This window comes from Mesoplodon densirostris, chromosome 2 (assembly GCF_025265405.1).
Source record: "Mesoplodon densirostris isolate mMesDen1 chromosome 2, mMesDen1 primary haplotype, whole genome shotgun sequence".
In the NCBI taxonomy this organism is placed as follows: Eukaryota; Metazoa; Chordata; class Mammalia; order Artiodactyla; family Ziphiidae; genus Mesoplodon; species Mesoplodon densirostris.
This window is the reverse complement of record NC_082662.1, coordinates 142,286,256-142,311,490: the sequence shown is the minus strand read 5'-3', so window position 1 is coordinate 142,311,490 and position 25,235 is coordinate 142,286,256. Positions and strand designations below refer to the sequence as shown.

Below are 25,235 nucleotides of genomic sequence, written 5' to 3'. Positions count from 1 at the left end.
AGGGAGGGGCCAGACCCAAAAGCTGCTTGTGGGCCACACGAAGGAACCTGGGCGTTACCTCAGGGAATCACAGAAACAGGTTTTAGGTGAAGTCCAACTGGTATTTTAAAGATACAACTCTTGGGTGCCCGTGGGGAGGGTGGATTGAAACCCCATGCCTCAGGTCCTCATTTGTAAAATGGAGATGATATCTTTCAAAGTTACGGGTAGGGATAGTTTCTGTGCTTCCACAAGGGGCCTGAAACACCATGTGGGTTCTCTGCACACCCTCCCAGCCCCACCTCCCGGGGCTGAGGCCACCATGCTGGGTGGATGGAGAAAGAGGAGCCCTTGTCTCAGAACGGCTCAGTCAGTGGTGGCTCAGATCAGTCACAAACATCTGGGAAGAGTCCACGCAGCATTCAGATTCATGGTGAGCATGCTCTAAAAAACGGGCCGGCTCCGTTTAAAGGGGCCCAACTGGAAGGAAGCAGGGGCACATCGGTCTCCCCGGGGGGAAGTGCAGTGGCTCTGGAAGGGCTGGTGCCTCTTTCCGTGCCCTGGAGCCTCAGGGCGATAGTTTTTGCATCTCTCTCAGAATCTACGCAGTTTCCGCCCCCCCACCCCGCTTTATTTATTTATTTATGTATTTATTTATTTACTTTTGGGCTGCGTTGAGTCTTCGTTGCTGCACACGGGCTTTCTAGTTGTGGTGAGCGGGGGCTACTCTTCATTGCTGTGCACAGGCTTCTCATTGCGGTGGCTTCTCTTGTTGCAGAGCATGGGCTCTAGGTGTGTAGGCTTCAGTAGTTGCAGCACACGGGTTCAGTAGTTGTGGCACACGGACCCTAGAGCACGCAGGCTTCAGTAGTTGTGGCGCATGGGCTTAGTTGCTCTGTGGCATGTGGGATCTTCCCGGCCCAGGGATCGAACCCGTGTCCGCTGCATTGGCAGGCAGATTCTTAACCACTGCGCCACCAGGGAAGTTCCTACGCAGGTTCCTCTTTACAGACAGGCATTCTGGTTCAAAACCCAGATTATGTGACCCCACCCACCTCTTGATTTCAATTGGTAAGGGTGTGGCCCAGGAACCTGCATCGTTGATGAGTTTCCCCAGTGATTCTTCCACAAGCTGAAGTTCAAGGATACTGAGGCAGAGTTTGCCGTGTCCAGCAGAGGACATGTGAATGCCCAGTATAGGCCCGTGGGCAGTGGGTGGTACACCGGACCAGGCGCCACCCCCCAACCTGACAACTGAGGCCAGGGAAGCCTGTCTAAGGGATAGCGACCTGCCCTCCCTCCTCCTGGGCCCACTATTTGCTTTCCGGGGCCTCCTCACTGCAGCAGGGGCAGCCCCAGAGGATCGCCACAGCTGGTCATCGGGGATTCACTTCCAAACTGCTTTGGTGATTTTGTAAAGGGTGGAATTCCTGGCTTCTTTTTCCTTCATCTCACAAAAAACTCCATAATCAGGCAACCCCGATGGGAGGTGGTAAGGAATGGGCTAGTGTGACCTGAAATAGCTTCAGTTTATTCTCCTTGGAAGCTCAGAATTCCAGCAGCCACTTGAAGCAGTCAATCCTTTCCCTGCATGCTTCATGAGAGAGAAAAAGAGAGAGAGAGACAGAGAGAAGAAGGGAGTGAGAAGAGCTGGGAGTGAGGAGAGGAGAGAGGGTAGGAGGGAAGGATGGAGAGGAAGGGAGAGATAGAGAGATGGAGAGGGAAAGACAGTGGGAGGGGAGGGGGGGCAGAAATAAGAGGAACAAGACAGGCCCAGAAGAGAGACAGGCGTATCGTGTGCATGCACACATGCTTCTAATGGGAGGTTGTCCAGGCCACTCTGCTCGCACTGGTCTGTCACTGCTCTGGTCCATGGCCGCCTGCCACAGCAATGGCTTAGGGCTGGAACATCCGTGGCTGTGGCTTGGAGCCTCCCCTCTGGCTGAGGGCAAAAGCTGCTGACAAATCTGCCTGGAATTTCTGAGTTTTTCCAACACAGAAAGAAGAAACATACACACACAAACCAGTCTTATCATATGCCCGGCAGAGTAGCTGGGGATGGAAAAATTCCATAATTGAAATGCAGATGGGGGAGGTACCACTGAACTGCTGGAAAACAAGTCCCACCCCCCCTTCATGGTGACACCGTTCCAGCAGCCCTCATGTCCCTGCCCACATTCCCAACCTGGTTTGCCCTTCTTGTCCCCAGGCGCTGTCAAGGACCTAGATGATCCCCACAGGAGCACTGGTGTTGGGTGACACACAAAACCCAACCCTCTGAAAGTAGAGATGGTACCCTACCAGCCCTCACCCTTAGTCAGTTACTAGCACATGAAGACAGGAAATCCCCCGCAGTGACCAGCAACTTTGGAGGATGTGCATGAGTCTTAAATGGAGCTCCCAACACCACCCCACTTCTACCCAGCCCCCTCAGGGCTTTGAGTGCCTTCTATTCTTCCTGAACCAGACAATTCCTTCATCTCCCCCTCCCTGGGTACAGAAGCCATAGCTTGAAGGGATATTAAGAGATAAATTCTGTATTAGGTACAGGTTGGGAGCCTCCAGCTGAGTTCGCTTCACTAAACATTTGATGAGCACCTCTTATTTGCCCTGCACAGTGGGATCAGAAAGACTGACAAGACCTAAGTGAAGGAAGCAGAAATGTACAAACTACATTTGTACAAAATGTAAATTCTGTTAGGATGACGGGGATGCTAAAGGCACAAGCAACTTGCTGTGGGATCTTGGGAGAAAAAGCAGTGAATTAGGTCTGGGTGACTGTGGGAAGGCTCTTTGGAGGGCCTGGTATTTGGACTAGACTTTGAAAGTTGGACAAGGTTTCAATAGAGAGTGGAAAACGGGGAAAGATTTTGCTGATTCTTCAAACAGCACCTACAAAGTGAAATCAGAGGTTTTAAACACTGCTGTTTTTACCACACCCGCTGGGCAGTGCAAGGCAAAATCACAGATTTCAGTCCAGACTGTGACACCTTTGGGGGTCAGTCACATGCCTTCTCTGAGCGTCAGTTTTCTCATCTGTAAAACGGGAATGCTGACCACTTCACAGAGTTGCCGTGAAGATGAGATCATTCAAGCTGAGAGTACCTGCCATACAGTAGGTACTCAATGTGTGTTCCTAGAGTAAATATGTATAACACATACTATACAGGTCGCAAACATTTTAATTCCCCGACAACGTTTTGTCACAGTCCCGGCTCACAGTCTAGCAATGGAAGGTATTACTGACTTTCTGGGGGTGCTGAGCTCTATGTGCCAAAGCTGCCCAGGCGGGAGAGGAAGCAGCTCAAAGAGCCATCATCCTGTAGCTAACAAGAGTAAGAGCGTTTTTCTTCGAATGTCTACAAAGGGGCTCACACAATCCCACTACCCACTGCCTTGGTCCTATTTTCAAAGTGTGGTCTGTGAGTCACATTCATCAAACTCACATAAAATACAAGCCAATATCCAGGCTTACAGAATCAATCTCTGGAGGGAGGGTCGGGAATACATATTTGCAACAAACTCATATTCACAAAGTTTGGAAGAGTCTGGGGGCTGTTGTGCCTGCTGTTCCTTCATCCTGGGCCACCCTTGCTCAGATAGACAAAGGGCTGACTCCACTCAGGTCTGTGTTTAAACGTCTGCTCCTCAGAGAGGTCCTTCCTGACCCCCCCCCCCAACAATCCAATACAGTAGCCCCTGTTGCTTTCTATCCCTCACTGTGCTTTGTCATCATAGTGTGCATAACCTGAGGCTCTATTACACTTAGGTTGGTATGTTTATTACCTGGCTTTCCCACTAAACGTAAGCTTCAGGAGCATGGCTACCTCACTGTTGCACCTTTAGTGCCTAGAACAGCACCTGAGATATAGCGGATATTAGGTAATTACTTGTTAAATGAATGATTGCTCTGTGCCCTTAAAGACTGCAGAGAATGGTGCTGTTTGTCAAATATTTCCAGCTCTTTCCCCATTCTGAGCACATGGAAAGAATGCACTTCCTGCTCCCCTTGTGGAGGGTGGGTTATAGAACTTGTTCTGGCCAATGAGTTGCGAGCAAAAGTGACAGGAGCTTTTCCATGTTGGTTGGTGTAGGAGCCTCTGGGCTCTCTCGGTTTCCCTCTGGCTTGGTGATGGGCAACATTCAACATGGTGGCTGCTCCATCAGCCTGGGTCCCTGAGTGATTCTGATGAACAGAATCTCCCTACCAACAGGCAAAGGGCATGGAATGTGAGTGAGAAAGAAGTCTCTGGTTTAAAGGCACTGGGACTTGAGGGTTGTTTATTACTGCAGCGTAACCTAACCTGTCCTGACAGGTCCATTGATCCCATGCAGATAGTTGTACTGTCAGAATCACTGGGAGGTCCCTAAATTCTTTGGGGATTTCAAGCAACTTCAAGTGCCTCAAAGCCAAACAAACCCAGAAACTTCCCCTTCAGAAGGTCAGGCCACATTCTGTCCTCCCCTTTTCCTTCCTACTGGGAAGCTCCCTGGGGGTGAAGGGATAGCCTTGAAACAACTCACCCAATGAGGGACCCGACAGCCTCTGGGACCACCTCTGAAGTGACCTCACACACTGACCACACACTCAAACTCACTGTCACCATCCTTCCCTTTGGCCAAAAATAAAAACAACACACCCACTCTTCTGGGAGTGAGTCACAAACAGAAAAAAATCAATGGCTCTGAGCCAAGAGGATCTGCTAACAAGGGGAAAAAACTCCCAGTGGAGGTATCTTAGCAGACGCTGTGGTCTCACTCCCGTGGCCTGCATGACCAAAGACCAATCCAAACAATTTTGAAGTTCAACCATCAGACATTGCCCCAGGTCCTAACCCTACAATAAGACTGGAGTTGATTTAGTACTTCTTCCCTGATGAAGGAGGAATGGGTTGCGTGTGTGTGTGTGTGTGTGTGTGTGTGTGTGTGTGTGTGTGTGTTGTGGGAGAGAGAGGATGCTCTTTTGGGGAAGAAGGAGACTGAGCTGGGAAAGATGACATCAGAAGAGGCAAGTTCCAAGCAGAGAGCCTCCTGCTGGGGTTCAGAAAAGGCAGCTGCCTCTCCGACCTCAATTGCTTGGCTCAGGGAGATGAACCTTAAGATAAACTTGATAAACTTTTTGGATTGGTTACATGCAGTTATGTTATCTCCATTCCCATCCCAGAAGCCAAATGTAGGGCTCTGGCCCTGCTCGATCTCCTCCCCTCTGCAGTGCTGACAGCAGCTCGTATTACTCCTTTAAATCAGGGCTGGAGCAGGAAAACAAAACCAGAGCATTTTCCTGTACAGCTCAGGCAACTGGGAAAAGGGGTTTATGCCTGATTATTCCAGATGGCCCTCAGTTTCCCAGGTCCAGAGCAGACACTCATCCCATGAGCCTCCCTCTCCTGGGAATCTGGGCTGTGCTGCCCAAACTCATGCTTGGGGGAGGGGGATGCAGGACAGAGATGGCGATTGTTGGCAATTTCACAAATGGCATTTCAAAACTGGCCTTCCAGTGATGCACTCTTTGCCAGGTCCCTTCTTCTTGCCACACCAAGCTGTCACTAGAGCACAAGCTTGGTCCGCACCCTGGACCTCACCCAGCCCACTGCTCTCCCAAAGTTGGAGGGAGTGATCTCCGAACAAGTCTCAAGCCTGTGAAGATGGATGGATAACAGAGGGTGGATACAAGCAAATATTTATATGCAATACAGGTTTCTGCAACAAAAGTGCTTGCAGAAGAAGTGGGAGAGATGGGAAAAAGAGACCACAAAGGCAAACTGTGCTTTCCTCTTTCAACGTTCAGCAGAAAGCATTGTAGAATAACAAACACCCCACTGGGTTTTTCTCGAGTGTGTCCCACTGAACTTCAGCTGCTCTGTGGAGCAAAAAGCAGAGAAGCCCATTCTCTTATCACCAAATCTAAAGTAGTGGGACCCTTGGACCAGCAGCATCAACACTGCCTGGGAACTTGTTAAAAATGGAAAATCTCAAACTATTATATATAGAATGGATAAACAACAAGGTTGCATTGTATAGCTCAGGGAACTATACTCAACATCTTGTAATAAACCATAACGGAAAAGAAAAAAATGCAAAATCTCAAACCTCAGCTCCAGACAAACTGACTCAGAAACTCACAGGGTGGAGCCCAGCAGTAACCTGTGATTTAACAAGCCCTCCAGGTAATTGTGATGCATGGCAGCTTTCGGAAACCACTGATGTAGAGAAAGCAAGGGTCAGACAGGGGAGAGGAGAAGTGGAGGAGGAGAGCGGAGGGCGTGGCTCTGGCTCACACTCCCCCATCTCAACTCCTTCTGCTTCTTAGCACTGTGCTATTGCTCCTGGGGGTCATTCTTCTCAAGTACCCAGAAGCCACCTCATGAGGTGAGAAGCTCCAGCCTCTGGTGAGACCCAGGGGACCAGAGGATTCCATGATTGTCACCACCATGAGGGAGAAGCCATGGGCCAAAGCAAGCTTGGAATTCCCTGACCACTGGACTCTTGAAATTTTAGGAATTACCTAAAAATTACCTCCCAGGGGAAATCGAAAAGCAAAAGTGAAGATTCCCCTAGGATACACTAGGGGGAGACCCATCTCTGGCCCAGGAAGAGGAGGGAGCAACTCAGGTCTAGAATTTAGGCTGCGTATTTCCAAAGTGGATTTGCTGGTGACTTCTTGCTAAATCAACCAAACTGAACCCCAAGTTTTGAGAGGACAGTCAGTGATCACTGAGTCAGAGTGGTGGAACCGGAGAGGATGGGAAAAGCATCTACCTGTCTCCCCACTCCCAGACCAATTTACAGCTAAGGAAACTGTAGAAGCTAGAGTGGGTCCAGGGTCATACAGCGGGTCTGTGACGGGACACACAGGTTCAAAGATCCAGCAGTCCCTTTTCCCCATGTATGAGAGATGGTCAGGACGGGTTATGCAATGCGTAGGACCCAGTGTTAAAAGAAAATGCTGGCCTTTTGTTCAAAAATTATTAAGGCTTTCAAGGCGGTGACAGCAGAGCATTAAACTCGAGAGGAGGGGGGAGGTTATGAAGCTTCCAGATCCAGGTTACCCTGGATCTGGAACTGATAGATGGGGATCTCTGTTTGGGCCCCACAGGTGAGCTGTCCATACCGGATACAAAATAGGGCTTTTGCGGTCCGGGGTGGTGATGGTGGATGTATTTCCACAGTAATGACTAGAACAGCTATGGGGAGAGGCGGGTTTGACTTAGGAAGAAAAGCTCTCCCGACCCAGGCGCGCTGGAGCATTCTCACAATCTAGGACCCAGGACCACTATAACACCAGTCTTCCGGGAAAGGACTATCCTACCCGACAGGGCTGCTGAGAGAGGGGAAATCCAACCAGAGTGAAAGTGGCGCGCGGACAGCCTTGCGCGTTGCGGAGGCGGCTTCTCGCCATCAGCGTGGCAAGCGTTGCCCGCCGCGCGTCCCTCCGCGCCAACGGGACTCTGAGTTGCTGCGGGCCCGCGAGCCGGAGCCGGGCATCCCCTACCCACACCTGGCTCTGAGCGCAAGGGGACGGTGGACGGCGGAAAGGGGAAGAGCAGGGGAACAAATCCCTCCGGTCGGCGTGAAAACCGGGAGGGTGGCGAGCGGACACTGAGCCGGTGGAAATCTTTCTAGACCCCATCCTCAGCTAGCTCCTAAAGCCTTCCCTTCGGCCCGCTCCCTCCCCTGGGCGTGTTGGGGTGCGGGTTGCGGGGGATCTGGTGTTGGGGGAAATGAAGGGAGAGGGAAGGAGGCAGGGCTGAAGGCAGGCGACCCCCAACAGAATGCCTCTGCTGAGTTGTCCTGTATAGAGCCTTTCCCATACTCAATCCTTCAGCTGCCCCAGCTTCCTGAAGACGCCCCTAAATCCACACTCGCTCAGGCGCCCCCCGCCGCCACCTCGGCCACTTGGGCGGGTCGGTTATTCCTTCGGGTCTTCCTTCCTGCCTCTCCGAAGTCTCCCCGCCCCCGCCCCGCCCTGCAGGCTGCGGTCCCTTTAAAGGCGCGCTGGGCTGGGGCCTCCCTTCTCTCGAGGCGGACTCGGGAGCAGCGGCGACGCCGAGAGCTGCCGGCGCAGCCGCCGCTCGCCCGGCACGGCAATGGCGTCCCCGGCCATCGGGCAGCGCCCGTACCGGCTACTCTTGGACCCAGAACCGCCGCGCTATCTACAGAGCCTGAGCGGCCCCAAGCCGCCGCCGCCGCCGCCGCCGCCCCCGGGCCGGTCCTCGCGCCGCTGCGCCCCGGCACCCCTCTCCACTGCGCCCGGGGCGCACGAGGGACGCGGTGCCAGAAGGGCTGCCCGGGGGGACTTGGAGCTACAGCCTCGGGCTTCCCGACCCGCTCGCCCGCTCCGGCCCGGTCTGCAGCAGAGACTGCGGCGGCGGCCTGGAGCGCCCCGGCCCCGAGACGTGCGGAGCATCTTCGAGCAGCCGCAGGATCCCCGCGTCCCGGCGGAACGAGGCGAGGGGCACTGCTTCGCCGAACTGGAGCTGCGGAGTGGCTGGGGCTGGTGTGACCTGTGCGGACGAGAGGTGCTGCGTCAGGCGCTGCGCTGCGCTAGTGAGTGTGAGGGCAGGGTAGGGAGGGGGCGCAGGGGAAGACCGCAGTCCACGGGCGAGCAACTGCGAGGGGGCTGAGGCAGGCAGAGAGGAGGCACTGCCCTCTCTGGCTCCAGGGGAGACCTCGACTTTAGCTAAGGTAGATAAGTCCTGGAGACGCTCTGCGCCTTAGTCCCCTGCCCGGTATCCTTTAGTGACTGCCTACTGCCCAGGTATGCTTATGAGGTCTTTAACAAATACCTCTTCCACTGACAGGTGCACGCCTCACTCCTCCCCAGACACATACGTACACACACAGACACACACACGTAGTTTGGGGTCGATACCTGAAGCTACAAGGTCATTGCCTAGTCTCCCGTGCTCCTTCTTGCTTTCGTTGTAAGTTCTTGTGAGTGGGTTGTAAGGCTGGTATTGAGATGACCATTTGCCCCATGCTTATTAGGGTAATGGCAGAATGACTTGTGTGTCTGCCTGTGGTACAGGCCCATGGTACACGCCTGCCTGTGGTACACCCCTCCTCCAGGGCGACCTGTTGGGTTAGGGAGGAGACCTGGTTAGGCTTTGGATGGAAACAGGCTATGAGGGTGAAAGAGCCTGAGGTGACCCTGGATCTGTGCCCTCTCCTGCCTTCCACCTCTGGCCCCTCAGACCTTTGGACTCTGCTCTGATGTTTGGCTGTGCCCTGCCTCCTCCTCCTAGGTCACTGCGCCAGTCATCCTGCTGGAAAATGACCCAACTACCTGCCCTGTCCCTTCCTCCCCAGAGTTCTCAGGTCCCTCCAGCCTCCTCCTGAGCCAGACTCTTCTCAAAGCCTGACTAAAACACTGGGCATCCAGTGTATAGATTTTCTCAGCAAATTTGCAGTCTTCTTGAGGGTTTATTATTTTTCTCTTCCGACAGTTAGGTGTGTGTATTTCTTTAAGGGATGTCCTCTTCCTACCCCTCACCCCACCCCACACAACATTTGCTGTTACCATGTTTGGCAGAGGATATCCATACCCATGTGTTTATGTGTTTATACAGATAGTTTAAATATGTGAAGTACAAAGCACAGACAATGGCACAACCTCTAGGAAGCATCCCTGGAAAAGGCTTGTGGCTTGCATCTTTCAGCAAAGCCTCTTCCCGCATGACAACAGCCCCACATCTTCCACCCAGCTCCAGCATTGTACAGCAGCAACTACATCCGCATCAGGAAAACCCGACCTTGCCTGTCTCTGTGCCCAAGGCTGTGCAGTGTGCCTCCCACTGCAGCTGGCTTCAGGGAAGGAGAGCTCAGACTCTAAGCCAGGGTCAAGTGGAAGAGGACGACGGGAGGGGAAAGTGGGTGCTGCTCCCTCCACCACCAGAACTCAGTTCGGGTGCTAATTAAAAGGGAAAGAGCAAAAGCTATAGAGGTGTGTGACGTGGGTGGAAGGGCTGCTGACACTTGGCAAATGTCCCCGACCTTCAGTAGAATCAAATGCAACTTTCCCACAGATGTGTTGGCAGCTTTTGCCCTCTCAAGGGTCCTGGGGTGCTTCACTGCATCCACCAACCCTGTCAACACAGGGAGAGGCAATATCCTCGTTGTAATGGGTTTTAATGTGCCAGAATCCTGGGAGAGCCGCTTCATTGGAATTCTAGTTTGTATGAAGACATTGGGGGAATTCCCTGGCCGTCCAGTGGTCAGGACTCCGAGCTTCCACTGCAGGGGGAATGGGTTCGATTCCTGGTTGGGGAACTAAGATCCCGCATGACGCGCCACGAGGGGAAAAAAAAAATTTACAAGCAAGAGCGAAAAAGACATTGGGGGACTATTTGGCCTATAGTTTTATGATTGGGGGGGGTGTTGTTGATAACGGTGTCCGTGTGTGTGTTTGTATGTGAATATGCGTGATTCTCCATGATGAAATGAATTTATGCCCACTTCACATTAGATAGTTTCTGGTGGCAGGAAGCACCAGGTGCACGGGCATGTCCTCTGACTTTGTGTGTGACTCGGTGGTCCCCGGCCAGGTGGGTTAATACCAACCAGGGATGTCTGAACACCAGAGAGGGAGCAGAGTTGGAATCAAGGGGCTCTAGAGAGGAGCCTCTGGTTGTTGTTATTAATATTTAACTGTGGACCTGTGGCTGGATGGGAACAGTTGAGAAATGTTCTGATGGCTGGCAGGTAGAGACACAGCCCGCCAAACTCACCAATCATCTTTCTTTCAGTTGAAGTTCTAATTCCATGGTGGGGTTGGTTTGTTTTATCTTTGTTTCGAAAAGCAAGGGTCAAAAACATGACTTTTGAAAGGCAATACTCTGCAGTGCCTAAGCGAACGGCCTGGAACCAGAGACCTAGGTTTGAATCCTGACTCTGCCTCTTGGTCTCTGTGTGACCCTGGGCACCTCTGTGTTCTGCTTCCTTGTTTTAAAAAGTGGGGATGATTGGGAATTCCCTGGCAGGCCAGTGGTTAGGACTCTGCGCTTCCACTACAGGGGAAATGGGTTCGATCCCTGGTCGGGGAACTAAGATCCCACAAGCCTAGCCTCGTTTCCCCCACCCCCCCAAAAAATAATAATAATGGGGATGATAACATTACCTTCACGATCGTGTTAATGTGAGAATTAAATGAATTCATGTATGGAAAGGGCTTAGAACAGTGCCTGACAGAAGGCAATATAAATGTTTAATGCAATAGGAGTGTTATTATCCCCTCTCATCAAGCAGCTGTAACCATTTGGGCTCCTGACACTTCTTAGGTTCACCTTTCCAAGCAGTGAGTACAGTTTTCCACCTCTGCTTGGTTGCTGAGCTGAGTGGGAAAGCAGGTGCCTTGAGCATCCCAGGCAGTGTGGACACTCATCGTCCTCTAGCAGTGCCACTCCTGCCTGCTGTGGCTGCCAAGCATCTTCACAGGGTGCCCATGGCTTAGAGGTCACGAAGACCCAGGCGCCTTGTCTTTGTACCACTTGCCCCCAGCACAGCACCGTCTCAGTAAGTAGTGGTTGATGAGGGTGGTTGCCTGTTTTTACCATTAAATCTCCCTGCTCTTGGAAACAAGCAGAAGGGCAGTGGGTATATAAATGACATCTGTCTGAGCAGGAGGCTGACATTGGGTAGGAGCCGTGTTGGCAAAATGGGCTTTTAATAAGGGAAACTTTTAGAAAACTGCCTTCCCACTGTCTGCCTGCCTGCCTTTTTAGTGAAAATCCCTCTAACTTAAGCTTACCCCTACTTCAAGGTCTGTAAATGAGCTCTGGTTAATGCTGGATGTGCCAACAGGAAAAGTTCAAAGTTAATATTCATTTCCAGGATTAAAGAAGTCATGTTTGTTAGACAGAGAAGGAAATCCAGTGGGGATTGGGAGGGGGTGAGAGAGGTAGATTGTATGAATTCATGTGTGTGTGTGTGTGTGTGTGTGTGTGTCTTGGGGTGGGGGCGGTTGTCGCAGTGAGAGCCCATTTCCAGCCTTCCAGGAGGGATGGTCAATAGCAAACAACCCTTAAAACTCTCACAGGCTGCCCTTTGGCTTTGTTCTCAGGGAATGTCCCTTACAGGTTGTGGACCCTTTCTTCTGTAGAAGGCACATGGAGTTGACCTTTTACCTTTCATCACATTTTGGTGGGTATGTTAGCCATCCTGGATCAAGGAATGGTCTGGAAAATGGGGAAAACTAAGTCCAACTCAACATTCAGGGAGGGATGTTTAGACATGCCTTGCATGTTGCTAGTGGAGCCGGTCCTCTTTTGAGAGGGTGCCATTCAGAGCTGTGGAGTGTTGCGTGATTGGGATTATAGGCTGGAAGGGGGACCCTGGGGCTCATCATCCTGACCTTCCCCTCCTGTGATAGACTTGAATTATGGTGTGAGTATGAGGTGTTTGCCATGGAGCCTGCAGGGGTGGGGACAGGGACCTTCTTGGTGAGCGAGGCTGGTATCTCACAGAGCCCCCTGTCCAGACTTTCTAACTCTGTCTCGTTGCTGCGTCAGTGGTTGAGCTTAACCCACCTCTCTGCACAGACTGGACCCACTCATGTGACAGCCACAGGCTCCTACAAACCCACACCCTGTCATGGGTTCTTTGTAGGAGAGGTTACGGGGACATGGACATTGAGTGTCCATGTGGCAGACCCAGGAACCTTGGGCACTTGGAAAGTGTTTTATTTGTCCAGGATACTAGGTAGCACCGAAGTATATGACTTGAAGTATTTTCATTAATTCAGGCCCATGTTTGGCTTTAGAGGTTAGGAAAATGAAGCCCTGAAATGGTTGTTTTCTTGTTAGAGATAGTGGAATCCCCAATCCCTCCCCTGCCCCTGGCTCTGACTGGGGTTTTCTTCTTGGGGGATGTCCTAGTGGAGTGGATTGCGAGGGGACAAGTGAGGACAGAGAAAGGCCCTGGAATGCTTGGCAGAGGCCATCTGAGCTCCCCAAGCTGTTATTGTTTCCTCTCCTCCCTGCTGCCTGTATTTTCAAAAGATGAAAGTGAAAGGATTAAATGTGGGTTTAATTTTTTTCCCCCTATTCATCAGAGCATGAAATTTTCTGATTATTCAGAAAATTACTTATTCGAGTAAGAGGGGCTCGAATCCCAGGTACAGTCAAAAATGATTAATGCCACTTGTCTGCCCGCCTAATTAGACTTGGTAATGAACGTGTGTGTTCTCCTGCTGATCCTGCAGAGTTATTAGGTGGAAGTAAATTGACATCTCCCCTCAACACTGCGGGTTTGATCCGGTACCCTCTCTCTTTTCCTCAAGTTTACCAGGGAATTCAGCCGGTGCCAAGCCTGGCAGGTAGGCCCTGAGTGACAGGGAAAAGAGAGCCCCCAGCCCAGCCGAAGAGCCCTTCCTAGCTGGTGAGGTGAGCCTCCTGCCTCAGGAAGCCGGCTTCTGCGTGGTGACAGACAGGGGCCAAAGGCTCAGGGGAGCGGCTGAGGCGCAGGGCAGACCCAGCCTAGCTCTGAGAATGAGCACGGGAAGAACTCTTCACAGGTCCACGGTGCCTTTTCTCTGAGGAGCACAAAGGGTTTGCGTGCGGCTGCCACGCTCACCCTCAGAACAGATTCATGAGGTGAGAATGCAGGGAGGCTTCTGTCGAGGTCTCACGTGGAGAGGAGCCGCCCGTCCATCTGGCTAGGGGCAGGGGAAGGTTAGACCCTCATGTTGGGCAAACCCGACCGGCCTTGAAGATGGCCTCTGACTCTCTCGGGCTGTCAGGCCATTTCCCTCCTTTGGTCCGTGCCCAGCATCTCTGGGACAGGGGCAGCCCCCCGCTGGGCTGGCCGTGGGAGCATCCTGGGTCTTGCTTCCCAGGTGCTCTCCCACGGGGCCCTCGCTGGCTCCCGACACCCACCCCTCACCCCTCAGTCTCCCCGGGGAAGGAGCTGCTTGCCGCTCTTGCCCTGCCTGCTGGGGTGCTATTAAGGCTGATGAGGAAGCTGGAAACACATCTCTGGCCTGACCAGAGGCCCTTCCTCTTCGCATTCCTCTGACGACAAGGTGAGTATTCTTTGGCAGGTGACTATTTGTGGGCGTGCAAAGCATGCAGACAGAACGTTCCCCTCCCCGCCGTCCCGGCTTCCAGCAGCACCAGCTCGTGTAGTCCTCTCACCCACCACGGGCTTGCAGATTTGCCGGTGCCTGTGGCAGGATGCTTTCTGACCCTCCAGGGGGCCTCGTCCCACCCTGCCACCCACTCCTCCCGCAGGCTCTGTTCGGCTCTCCCCTGGCTGGGTCGGGAAGTGGTGGAGGCCGCTGACCTTGGGAAGGCCAGCCCTGCCGGGGGAGATAGCTATGCATTTAGTCACTTTCGTTTTTTTTCCAAGAGTTTTGGCAAGTTTCTCTACATCTTCAGGGCTGGATCTCGGGGCTGGGAGGAGAGCAGAGCCAGCTTTTAGGCTTTGGGGAACGAGCAGGGAGGCCGAGGTGATGATGTCAGGCAGGGCGGCAGGCTCGGTTCCCTGGTTGAAGTGGAATAAAATCGGTGCCAGGGAGGAGTCAGAGGGAGTGCCACTCCAAGGTCAAGACTGTCTTGACTCAGACCTAGGGGGGTGATATTTGGGCGTTCTTCGAGGCACCCCAACACCATGCTGAGGAGACACGGGCAGAGCCTGATGGATCCCGAGAATTCTCCATGGTGTAGTGGTGGTGCTGGCCAAAGTGGCCAGCAAGTTCATGCAGGGCCTGCTCTAGCCTGCCTGGGGTTCCTGGCATGGAGAACACGCTTGAGAGATGCACCCATAAGAAAAGCTGTGACATTTGGTTCTCTTTTGCCTTTTTGGAGAGGAAGGAGAAAGAGCAGCAGGGGTCTGGCCTGGCACAGTTGCCCTGTGCCCAGCCTGCTGGTGGAGAGTACTCTGTCCTGGCTGAGGGGTCTGTGACCCCTGGTTGCTGTAGTGCATCCCAGATTTTCTTCGGGATATTCCTACCCACCCCTATTGCCTCACTGAGGGCATCACAGGGAAAGCACGAGCGGACATTGTGCTTGGTAAGAAGGGTGGTGTTGGAAAGTTCAGTCAGTTCCTGTGTATCACTGGGCGGGCAGGCAGGTGACTGGTATGTCCCTCACCTGTGACCACAGCAAGACTGGGTCGTGTTTACCCTTCAGTGGAGGGCCTGCATGCCACCTTCTGCTCCCCATCCCTGTTTCTTTTCTTTCTTTTTTTTTTTTTTTTTTTGCGGTACTCGGGCCTCTCACTGCTGTGGCCCCTCCCGTTGCGGGGCACAGGCTCCAGACGCGCAGGCTCAGCGGCCATGGCTCACGGGCCCAGCCGCTCCGTGGCACGTGGGATCCACCCGGACCGGGGCACGAACCCGTGTCCCCTGCATCGGCAGGCGGACTCCCAACCACTGTGCCACCAGGGAAGCCCCCCATCCCTGTTTCTTGAACACACATTTCCAGGGCAGAGCAGAGCTCACCCAGATGTCTGCAGTGGCTGTTGGCTAGGGCTGCTAGAACATGAAAATGTGGCTTACATGAAACTTTCCGAAATCAGACCACAGGCTCACAAAAGTAAGCCTTGAAAGAAGAGCGACGTTCCTCGCCCATTTTGTTTTTTATCCTTTTATGGTTGGTTTCTACCGGAGGCTGGATCTGGGAGAGAATTGTCGTGTTTGCTGAAGATACAAATTGGTGTTCTGTGAGCCTGCAAGCATGGAGATATTCATGTGGAACAAGAAGTACTGAGAATGGCCAAGAAGTTATGGGAACAGAGATCACTTATCTCAGGGATGACTTGGCTGTATCTAAAGTGTTTTCTTGCCTACTGGCTCTGCTGAGCCCTGCAGTGCCCTTGTGAGGCAGGCAGGGCTGGGTGAATCGTGGCCATCTCACAAATGAGGAGAGAAGTCACTCCCTAGCATTCAGGGAGTCAGTGACTTCTCTGCGACGACCTGGATCATTAGCAGCAAAATCAGCACCAGAACCCCACATAGCATTTTGTCCTATGAGCTAATGTCATTGAATATGCAAGTTAGTGGAGTTTCCTCATTCATCTGCCTCCCTTCTGCCAACAAACGCTGAAATGTCCATAAAAAGAGGTGCAGAAAAAGAGGAGGGTGAGCCAAGGGGCGGGTAAGCCATGTGCAAGCTAGAGGATCAGTCAGGTCCTGGACAACTGAGAGCTGGTGGCACTTCAGCCTGTTTTCCATGTTTCGGGCCTCTCACTGCTGTGGCCTCTCCCGTTGCGGAGCACAGGCTCCGGACACACAGGCTCCGCGGCCATGGCTCGCGGGCCCAGCCGCTCCGCGGCATGTGGGATCCTCCGGGATCGGGGCACGAACCCGTGTCCCCTGCATCGGCAGGCGGACTCTCAACCACTGCGCCACCAGGGAAGCCCTCCATGTTTGGTTTTTAAATAGGTTTTCAGCATGTGTAAATCATGAGGTCTTGAAACAAAAGGTGAAGTTTTTCTTAAATCATAAAAGAATCAAGTGTGTCTCTCCCCTCCCCACCCCACCCATTGGTATTAGGTGTGTGTAGGGGAGGTGGGCGTGGAAATGCACGCCTGGAACTGAAAAGATCCTCCTTGTTCAGGACCCAGGGTTCATGACACAGGACTAACCATGAACCAAAGAAAAATTAGGTTGTGTCTCAAAGGGGACAGCTACGGGGCAGAAGAGTTGGATCGGGACTGGAAAATAAACTGAGGTTTGCATGATGGCCCTCCGCCCTGTCCCAGGCAGTGGTGTGGCTGAGCGGGGGGCAGCAAATCTGGGGAAAGCCCCCCACTCCCACCCCAACTCTGTGTGCCTCCAGGTCAGGCTCACATTTGGGTATCGTCACTTACTTTTCTTGCTGACTTGGAGGAAGCTGTTTTTTCCATTCAAGTTAAATAGAAGCTGAAGGTTTTGTGGTTTCTGTTGAAACAATTTTGTCCTTTCCGCAACTGAGGAAAGTATTAAAAGTCCAAAAAAAAAAACCTCAGAGATGCCTTATTATTCAAATGGGACAAAAGATTCCAGCGTAACTTGAGAATTTTTAGAAAAAGGGGTTGAGCATACTCTCTGTAAATGTCTATTCTACTGATGAATGTTTTAAAAAGCGATCTGCAAGGACCTTTATATGAATAGGGTTTCAAGGTGAGAATATGTTGTAACCCCAGCACTTAAGATGGTGAAGCCTGTTTCTTCAAGTTAGGTTCGCCTTGGCTGGACTCTCTCTTCAGCATGGAGGTCAGAGGGTCAGTGCTTCGATGTTGGGGCAGCAGGAGGTCACTGTGTTCCTCCTGAACTATCTGTACAGCAGAAAATCTATCCAGGTTTTCTAAAGATCAGGAGTGAAGATTCTAGAACCTCCCAAAGCCCCATCTGGATTCTCAGCCAGTTCTTTCCTGCTGGCTTCCCCAATGGCTTAACCTGTCCACAAAATCATCTCTGTGATGAGGAAAAGGAGAAGTGAGATCAGTATATCCTCCAGCCCAAGCGGGGCATTCAGGAGGGATTTTCCCCCATGACACATGACTCATGATTTAAAGTTTCCCAGCATGTGCGTGTCTTCCTCTCTGAGCATGGGAGTGGGAATGCCACCCTTGCCTGTGCTCAAGCAGGTGGGAGTACCTGGGCCCTCGTGAAGATCTCATGTCCCAGTGGGGCCAGGAATCTGGGCTCCCAGCTTCACATGGTGGCCCCGGTGTCATCTCAGGACCTGGACTCACGAGCCTTGTCTATGCAGAGCTCCTGGGTAAGCTAGATGATCACAAAACAGACCACTGGCAGCCCAGTCCCCCCAAAGGAAGCATTAGGGAGAAAGAACCAGTGTCCCAGCCCGAGGAAGGGGGCATTTGGGGGCATCTCTCTATTAAATAGATGACTTGTAAACAGTGTGCTTTATTGTTACTGCACCAAGGACTGAGGGCCTCAGCAGGGAGGGGTGATCTAGCTGGGGCCTCCTGGCCAGAGATCCTGTGAGGGGGCAGGTGATAGGAGAGCCTGTTTGGAAGGTCAAGTGCAGCTTGGGTTTGTTCTACCATTTTCTTCTCTCAGTGGCCCGAGGGCCTGGCCTCTGGGATATGATGCCAGTCAACATTCTCTGTGGCCTGGGGAAGAACCACAGCACAAAAGGGTGGAAGCAGGTTGGCAGCTGCACGAGGGCCAACAGGGCTCACATCTGAACTCATGAGTGTTCACCTTCTGGACCCAGCACTAGGTGACCAGCTCCCAGAGGTGTTAATTTAGCTTCGTCGGTCCTCTGTGGTACCTTTCCTGTAGTTAAAGGACAGCGCGCCCCTGCTTCATCTGAAGCTGGCCCTCGCTGGCGGTTGGTGGGTGACTTTTGGAGTTTCTGGGCAGCGTGGGAGCAGGCTCCCCGCTTCAGCAGTTTTCCTGGAAGGCTTTGCTGCCTGTCCAGTGCCAATTGCCCGTCTTGGCCTGGGTGACAGGGCCTCTGGGAACTTCCCCACCAAGACTTGGTTGCTTCTGGGAGTCACTGTTTAGGGGACACCCTGTGAGCCCCATGTTAGGGCAAGAGAACAACCAACCTTTCTGCCCTCTGCATGAGAGACTCTATTCTTTTCTTCTCTTTCTTATTCGTACTCCTGTCGCCTCTTCTCTGGGCAGGTAGGTATCTGCTCTCAGATAAATGGTCTGACCCGCTTAAGGCAGCACCGCTTCCTATGGGCCTGGGCAGCTGAAAGCTCTTCCCCCGTCCTGGGCTTAGCATAGGAAGATGTGAATTAGTCCGGTTGTCCCTTGGGAGCCTGTACAGCTGGTAAAGCGTTATTAATCCGACATCCCCAAAGAAATCCATTAACGAGTTCCTGGGCCAGGCACCAGCCTGAGGTAACGGATCACTTCTGTCATCTGTTGAAACTTTGGAGACATTGATTTTCAGACTCACAGGCGCTCCTGAGAAGTGAGGCCCAGGGCAGGCTCTTTCTGCAGCCTGTTTGGTGGGGGCATGTTTATCTTATCAAGCTAAAAGCCCCAGGAATAGAACGTTTTCCGTTGGGGGGAGGTGGAGGGGATAGGACCTCAGCTGGGAAGAGAAGGCATCGGGCAGGCTGGCTGGTGCCGGCCCCGGGGTCCCCAGTGCCCGTGACTTCCTTCGGAGGAACGAGGAGGCTGGGCTGATTTGAGCAAAGCCTGGCTCACACGAGGCCTGGAGTCCTCCCGGGGCCAGTGATTCCCCACCTCGTCACTCTGTCCCTGATGCCAGGCCTGGAGAGAAGCTATTGATATCCCGTAGCCCAGCGGGATGACCGAGGGCCGGGCTGAGGAGGCGGCCTCCACCTGCTTCGGAACGGTCACCTCACGGCTCCAGCGCCTCTTCCGCAGGCTGCCTAAGAGACATTTGGGATCAGTAAAGCTCCAGGCCCTCCAGAGGTTCCACCCCAAGGCCCGGCTTCCTCGAGGTAGGTCTAAGTCATTCCAGCTGGGGGTGCTCGCGGGGGGCTTGGGTTCAGAGGCCAGGCCTACCTAGTGGCCTCTCCCATGGACAAGGCAGCGCAGGAGCCACCTGGCAGCCCGGTATTTAATGCTGAGCTCAGCACCACTCCTCGGCCCCCCGACTCCCCAGGCCCAAAGCTCAGGTCCTGCCACCCTGCCAGGTTTAGGTGGAACTTCAGAAGCCCGTGTTGGCTGTGGGCTTTAACAGCCTTTCCTCGACTGAGAATTAGGGCCAATCAGTCGTCCTAATCTGGCCCTGAGCAGGCAGAATATAGATGGGCATCTTGGGTGGCCACTCTTTTCCATTCTGCCCATCCTGTAGCTCCCAGGGGCATCACACCTTGCGAAGCTGCTGAGTCAGCCTTCCGAGGACCCCGGAGCAGTGAAGTTTCTTAGGCAAAGGCATCTCACCTGCATGGTTAGTGGAGGTGCCTATGGGGGGCACACAAGCAGACTGTGGGGGGCTACAGAGGCTGCAGGCGGAACACAGCTGGACAGGAGCTCCAGCCTCAGGCAATGACTGGGCTGCAGCTTCCTTCCCGGAGCACTAATTAGGGTGAGAACAGTCCTTGCTGGGGAAGGATAATGGGACAGTGTGGGCTGAGTGAAAGATGAGGAGGAGAGACTGTAGCAATTCAATTTTCATAGAATCTGAGGCCATCTACTCCTTGTTTCAAACGAAGGAGGCTGAGGCCAACAAAAGTTGGTGGCAGCTCCAGGACCAGGGTCTGGGGAACCTGCCTTCCAGCCTAGCATTCTTCCTGCCGGATCAGACTAGCTACAGCATCTTATATTTCTGCAGCGCTCTTCTGCTAAAGATCCAAGGGATTTGTGGTTGGGTTTTTTATTTGTTTTAAATATCATTTATTCCCTCCAGATCTCTGTATGTTAGGGGTGGGAAAGGGGTTATTCTATTTCACAAATAAGATGGCCCAAAGAAGTCAGGCCCCTGGCTAAAGCTTAGAGCTGCACAGTCAGACCTGAAACCCCTCACTGCTGGGTTCTACTCATCTCACTGGCCTCTAGCTGCTTCTCTTTGAGGGCTGGATCTTTGGAGCACATCAGCTTTCCTTGGGCTCCCTGCCCCATTTGCCTCCATGCTGTTCTCACACACATTCGGGGACAGGTGGGCATTTGGGTGGGTCCCAACACTGCGTCTTAGGGATGGAACTAAACTAAAAAGTCATCTCTGGGTTAAGCTTGTGAAAGCAGAATTTGAAAGGCAATGTGATCTTAACTGTGGAAAAGGTAATTTTCTGGATTACAGTTTTACGTCTTGAAAGGTGGGAATTTCACTTCCACTAGATCTGATCCCCATTTGGAGACAAATACTGTTTAGCCAGCCTGAATAATTTATCCTCATCAATAGCCTAATACATAAGTGACCCTCACACAGAGGACAGCTGGAGACTGAGTTCCTCGATTTAATGTTCACTCGTGTCTTCATGTCCATCCTCCCTCCTTAAGAATTATTCAGCAGAGCATTTCCTCACTCCTTTGCTCTTCAGCCCAAGGAGTTATAGATTTAATGAAATCAATCAGGCCTGGAGTGGCAGCATTAAGGTCTGGGTAAATACTGCACTGCAGCTACTGCTCATTTAACTTGTGTTGGCATTTGGGTTGAATTGATTGGAAGAGGAGGGGTGAGACAGGATGCTCAAAGATGATGGGAGTGGTAGACTGTGGACCGTGGACTCTGCAGTAGCTCTGTGAGTGACTTGTAATGTAGCATTTAAGAGAATGGGCTTGGAGCCAGGTCAAATTTTTTAAAACATTTTATTGAAGTACAGTTGATTTACAATGTTGTGTTTAATTTCTGCTGTATAGCAAAGTGACTCAGTTATGCATATATATATATATATATTCTTTTTCGTATTCTTTTCCATTATGGTTTATCACAGGATATTGACTATAATTCCCTGTGCTACACAGTAGGACCTTGTTGTTTATCTATTCCATATATACTAGCTTGCATCTGCTAACTCCAAACTCCCAATCCTTCCCTCCCTCACCTTCCCTCCCCCTTGGCAACCACAAGTCTGTTCTCTATATTTGTGAGTCTATTTTTGTTTCATAGATATATTCATTTGTGTCGTATTTTAGATTCCACATATAAGTGATATCATATGGTATTTGTCTTTCTCTTTCTGACTTCCTTCACTTAGTATGGTAATCTCTAGGCCCATCCATGTTGCTGCAAATGAGCCAGAGCAACTTGAGCCTGGACTGTGGATGCCAGGTGGTAGGGCCTTCCTTGTACAGATTAACCTCTCTGAGCCTTAGTTTTTCCCATTGTAAAATGGAGCAAAGAATCCCCATCTCAAGCAGGTGTCATGTGTGTTAAACGTGACATTGACGGAAACCATTCGACATGATGCTGGTCACAGAGCAGGCCCCTCATCGGCAGCTGCTCCCAGAAAGATTTTTAACGATGGCTCACACTGGGTCATCCGTGCAAGCCGCCAGCACGCTGTCTGCTCTTCCATCTTACCTGGGCCAAGGTGGGCCTCCCACGTCTCAATGAAAGAGATAGGGTTTGAAGGTTTGCCCAGGCAGAAATAGAGGAGGAGCACAAAACTCTTAAACACATTCTCTGGAAAAATTCCTATCATTGAGTTTACCATGCCACTTAATTAACAGGCGGGGGTTGGATTAGCCCACTGGGCATCATTAGGAGCTAAGCAAGCATGCTGCCAAGGAGCAACTCATATGTCATTTTAAAAGGCTGCTCGGGGGTCATTGGGACACAGGCCTGGCTCTCTCCAGAAGTCTCTGGTGGTCCTGGCTACAGGGATACAGCTGTAAAGAAGCCTTTGTATGTCTTCTGCAGAGAAGGCCTCAGACGTAATCTGTTTACTTTTCTCCTCCTGCAAAAGTCTCCTTTCACTCGGTTGGTTGATGTTCAGTTGATGATTGGCACTCTGAAATCAAATGATGTCAGAGCAGGTGTGGAAAAACCAGTTGGATGCAGCAGCCTGGCTGTCCCATAAAGGACTGAATCTCTCTGCTCCTGGCCTCTTGTGACCTCCCGGCACTCAGATCGGGTGTACCTGTGCGCACGCACCTGTGTGTGCATTCACATCTGCACACCTGTCGAAGCTTCATCTCCTGCCCTGTGGTCTGCAGATGCCTAGGCAGGACTTCTTGCAAAACTATTTGGCTGTCCTTATCTTTGGGGTCTGTGGAACACTACCAAAAATATACTCAAGCTTAGCAAGAGGATAGGCAACCCTTTGCCCCCTCTCTAAGATGGTGTTTGCTTTAAAAACAAAAGCTAAAAACCAAAAAAAGCCTTCACGTTCCTCATTCCACCTCCGCCCCTCACTACTAGGCCCACGTCCTTTCTCTGCCAGCTGCCTAGATTCCTCTGTGTGTCTCCTCAGGGGCCCCAGGGATGGGTACAGGGGGTTTGAGCCCTGGAGAGGGGGACCCCACCTGCTTTGTCTCTCCTACACCCAGAGCAGAGTGACACATGCTTAGAGGGGGCGGATGCCCCTTCTGAGGTGACCTGAGCCGAGAGGGCATCTGGCAGCTCCACACTGGCTTTAGTTTTCATGGGCTTGTTGCTGTTTGAAAAATTCCCTTGAACCCAACTGTCTACGGTGTTTTATTTTATTTTTTAAATTTTTTATAAATTTAGTTATTTTATTGTTTTATTTTATTTATTGTTTCTGGCTGCATTGGGTCTTCGTTGCTGTGCGCGGGTTTTTCTCTGGTTGCGGCGAGTGGGGGTTACTCTTTGTTGTGGTGCGCGTGCTTCTCATTGCAGTGGCTTCTCTTGTTGTGGAGCACGGGCTCTAGGCATGCAGGCTTCAGTGGTTGTGGCTCGCGGGCTCTAGAGCACAGGCTCAGTAGTTGTGGCGCATGGGCTTAGTTGCTCCGTGGCATGCGGGATCTTCCCGGCCCAGGGATCGAACCCGTGTCTCCTGCACTGAAAGGCGGTTTCTCAACCACTGCACCACCAGGGAAGCCCTATTTTTTAAATTTTTATTGGAGTATAGTTGATTTACAATGTTGTGTTAGTTTCTGCTGTACAGTGAAGTGAATCAGTTATAGATATACATATATCCACTCTTTTTTAGATTCTTTTCCCACATAGGTCATTACAGAGTATTGAGTAGAGTTCCCTGTGCTATACAGTAGGTCCTTATTAGTTATCTATTTTATATATAGTAGTGTGTATATGTCAGTCCCAATCTCCCAATTTATCCCTCCCACCCCTTACCCCATGGTAACCATAAGTTTGTTTTCTACATCTGTGACTCTATTCCTGTTTTGTAAATAAGTTCATTTGTATGATATTTTTTAGATTTCACCTATAAGTGAAATCACATGATATTTGTCTTTCTCTGTCTGACTAACTTCACTCAGTATGACAATCTCTAGATCCATCCATGTTGCTGTAAATGGCATTATTTCATTCTTTTTTATGACTGTCTACAGTGTTTTAAAATATTTTTTCTTAGGGTGCTCTGGCAATAGGATTTATCTTTTCCTGTGGTGACAATCAAAACAGGATTTTAGTATCTGTATTAAAATATATAACTTTGAATATATATATACATATATGTATATATGTATATATATATATATATATATATTCCTTTCATCCACTTGTTCCTTTTACACAAGTCTTTGGATATAACTGGCTGTCCTTTGGAACAGTACTTGACCTCGGGTAGGCCCCCAATAAATACATGTTGAGTGGATGCATGCTTGCACACATGAAAAACTGACTAGTAATTAGGTAGGTGTGGAAAGACAGGAGACATAATTGTCATAAAAAGGTTTAACTCTCTCTCTCTCTGAGTATGTGTGTCCTGGTGGGTGCACATACTTTAATTGTCCTTGTTCAAATACTGTGCCATGTCTTTGCACTTCTATCTTCATGGCTACACCCTAAATACAACTTGGACCTTTTTGGATATGGTGTCAGAGGGTCCAGATGACAGGTCTCCTACAGACACTTGCGTGTGAGGAATGAGGTTCATTTGGCTTTCCCACCCTGGACCCCACCTCATGTCATTTACTTGTACATTTTTCCAAAATCTGTTGCCTGCCACCACTATCGGCCAAGGGGAGCTTTTCAGAGATGCTCTGTAATATTGCACTGAGGGCCTGCAGTGGCCTGCCTATCTCTATTTTCTCCGTCCACATCTCCTGATCATCATTTTCATGCATAAGGCCCCAGCGCCACAGTATTAAAAGGACAATAAAATGGGGCACATCTCTTTAAGGTGCTTGAAGCATCATTGGCAAACATAAGGCATATAAAATATAATACCAAAAATTTCAGTCAACCAAAAGATTAATTAAAATTAGTTTTGCTGTTGTAAAAACACGAAATCAATTTAAAAGTAGAGTTAATTTTAGACAACCATGCAATTTATAGTTACAACAGAATGTAAATGTCATAAACATCGGAAGTGTAAATAATATAATAGAGTGAAAATCAGGGCGTGTGGGCAGAGTTGACAGGAGGGAGAGTTCTAGCGTAGTCCTGGCAGGGAGTTAGTTAATACTATCTAAAGTAGAAGCATGAATTGTTAAAAGTAGATTCAACCCTATTAATTTTGTTTATAGTTTTAAACATATATACACATCCACGCAAGGCAGGGTCAGGGGCATGCTTCAGGGTGTAGCGCCCCCAAAGAGCGAAGTGGCGTGAAACAGACCATGTGGGAAGGTGCCCTGGGGTCAGGCCCTGTCCCCTGCCTCACTGGGCACAGGGCGGGCGCGCCTGACGCTTCCCTTGCTCCCTGCATCATCCATCTGAACTTGCCGGGAACTGTCCTGCCCGCCCTCCCTCCACCGGCCCCTTGCACTGAGGGCCTGCAGGCTTGCCTATCCCTAT

At 51.2% G+C, this 25,235-nt stretch overlaps 1 protein-coding gene across 1 annotated transcript in view; it reads left to right on the top strand.

The window, feature by feature from the left end:
- The first annotated feature begins 8,021 nt into the window (after positions 1 to 8,021).
- The window catches only part of RASSF5 (Ras association domain family member 5), a 71,493-nt gene continuing 54,279 nt past the window's right edge, over positions 8,022 to 25,235 (top strand). The window contains exon 1 of the mRNA XM_060088425.1: positions 8,022 to 8,526. Within this exon, the coding sequence (XP_059944408.1) occupies positions 8,067 to 8,526 (460 nt within the window). The 5' untranslated portion in view covers positions 8,022 to 8,066. The remainder of the gene's footprint in view (positions 8,527 to 25,235) is intronic.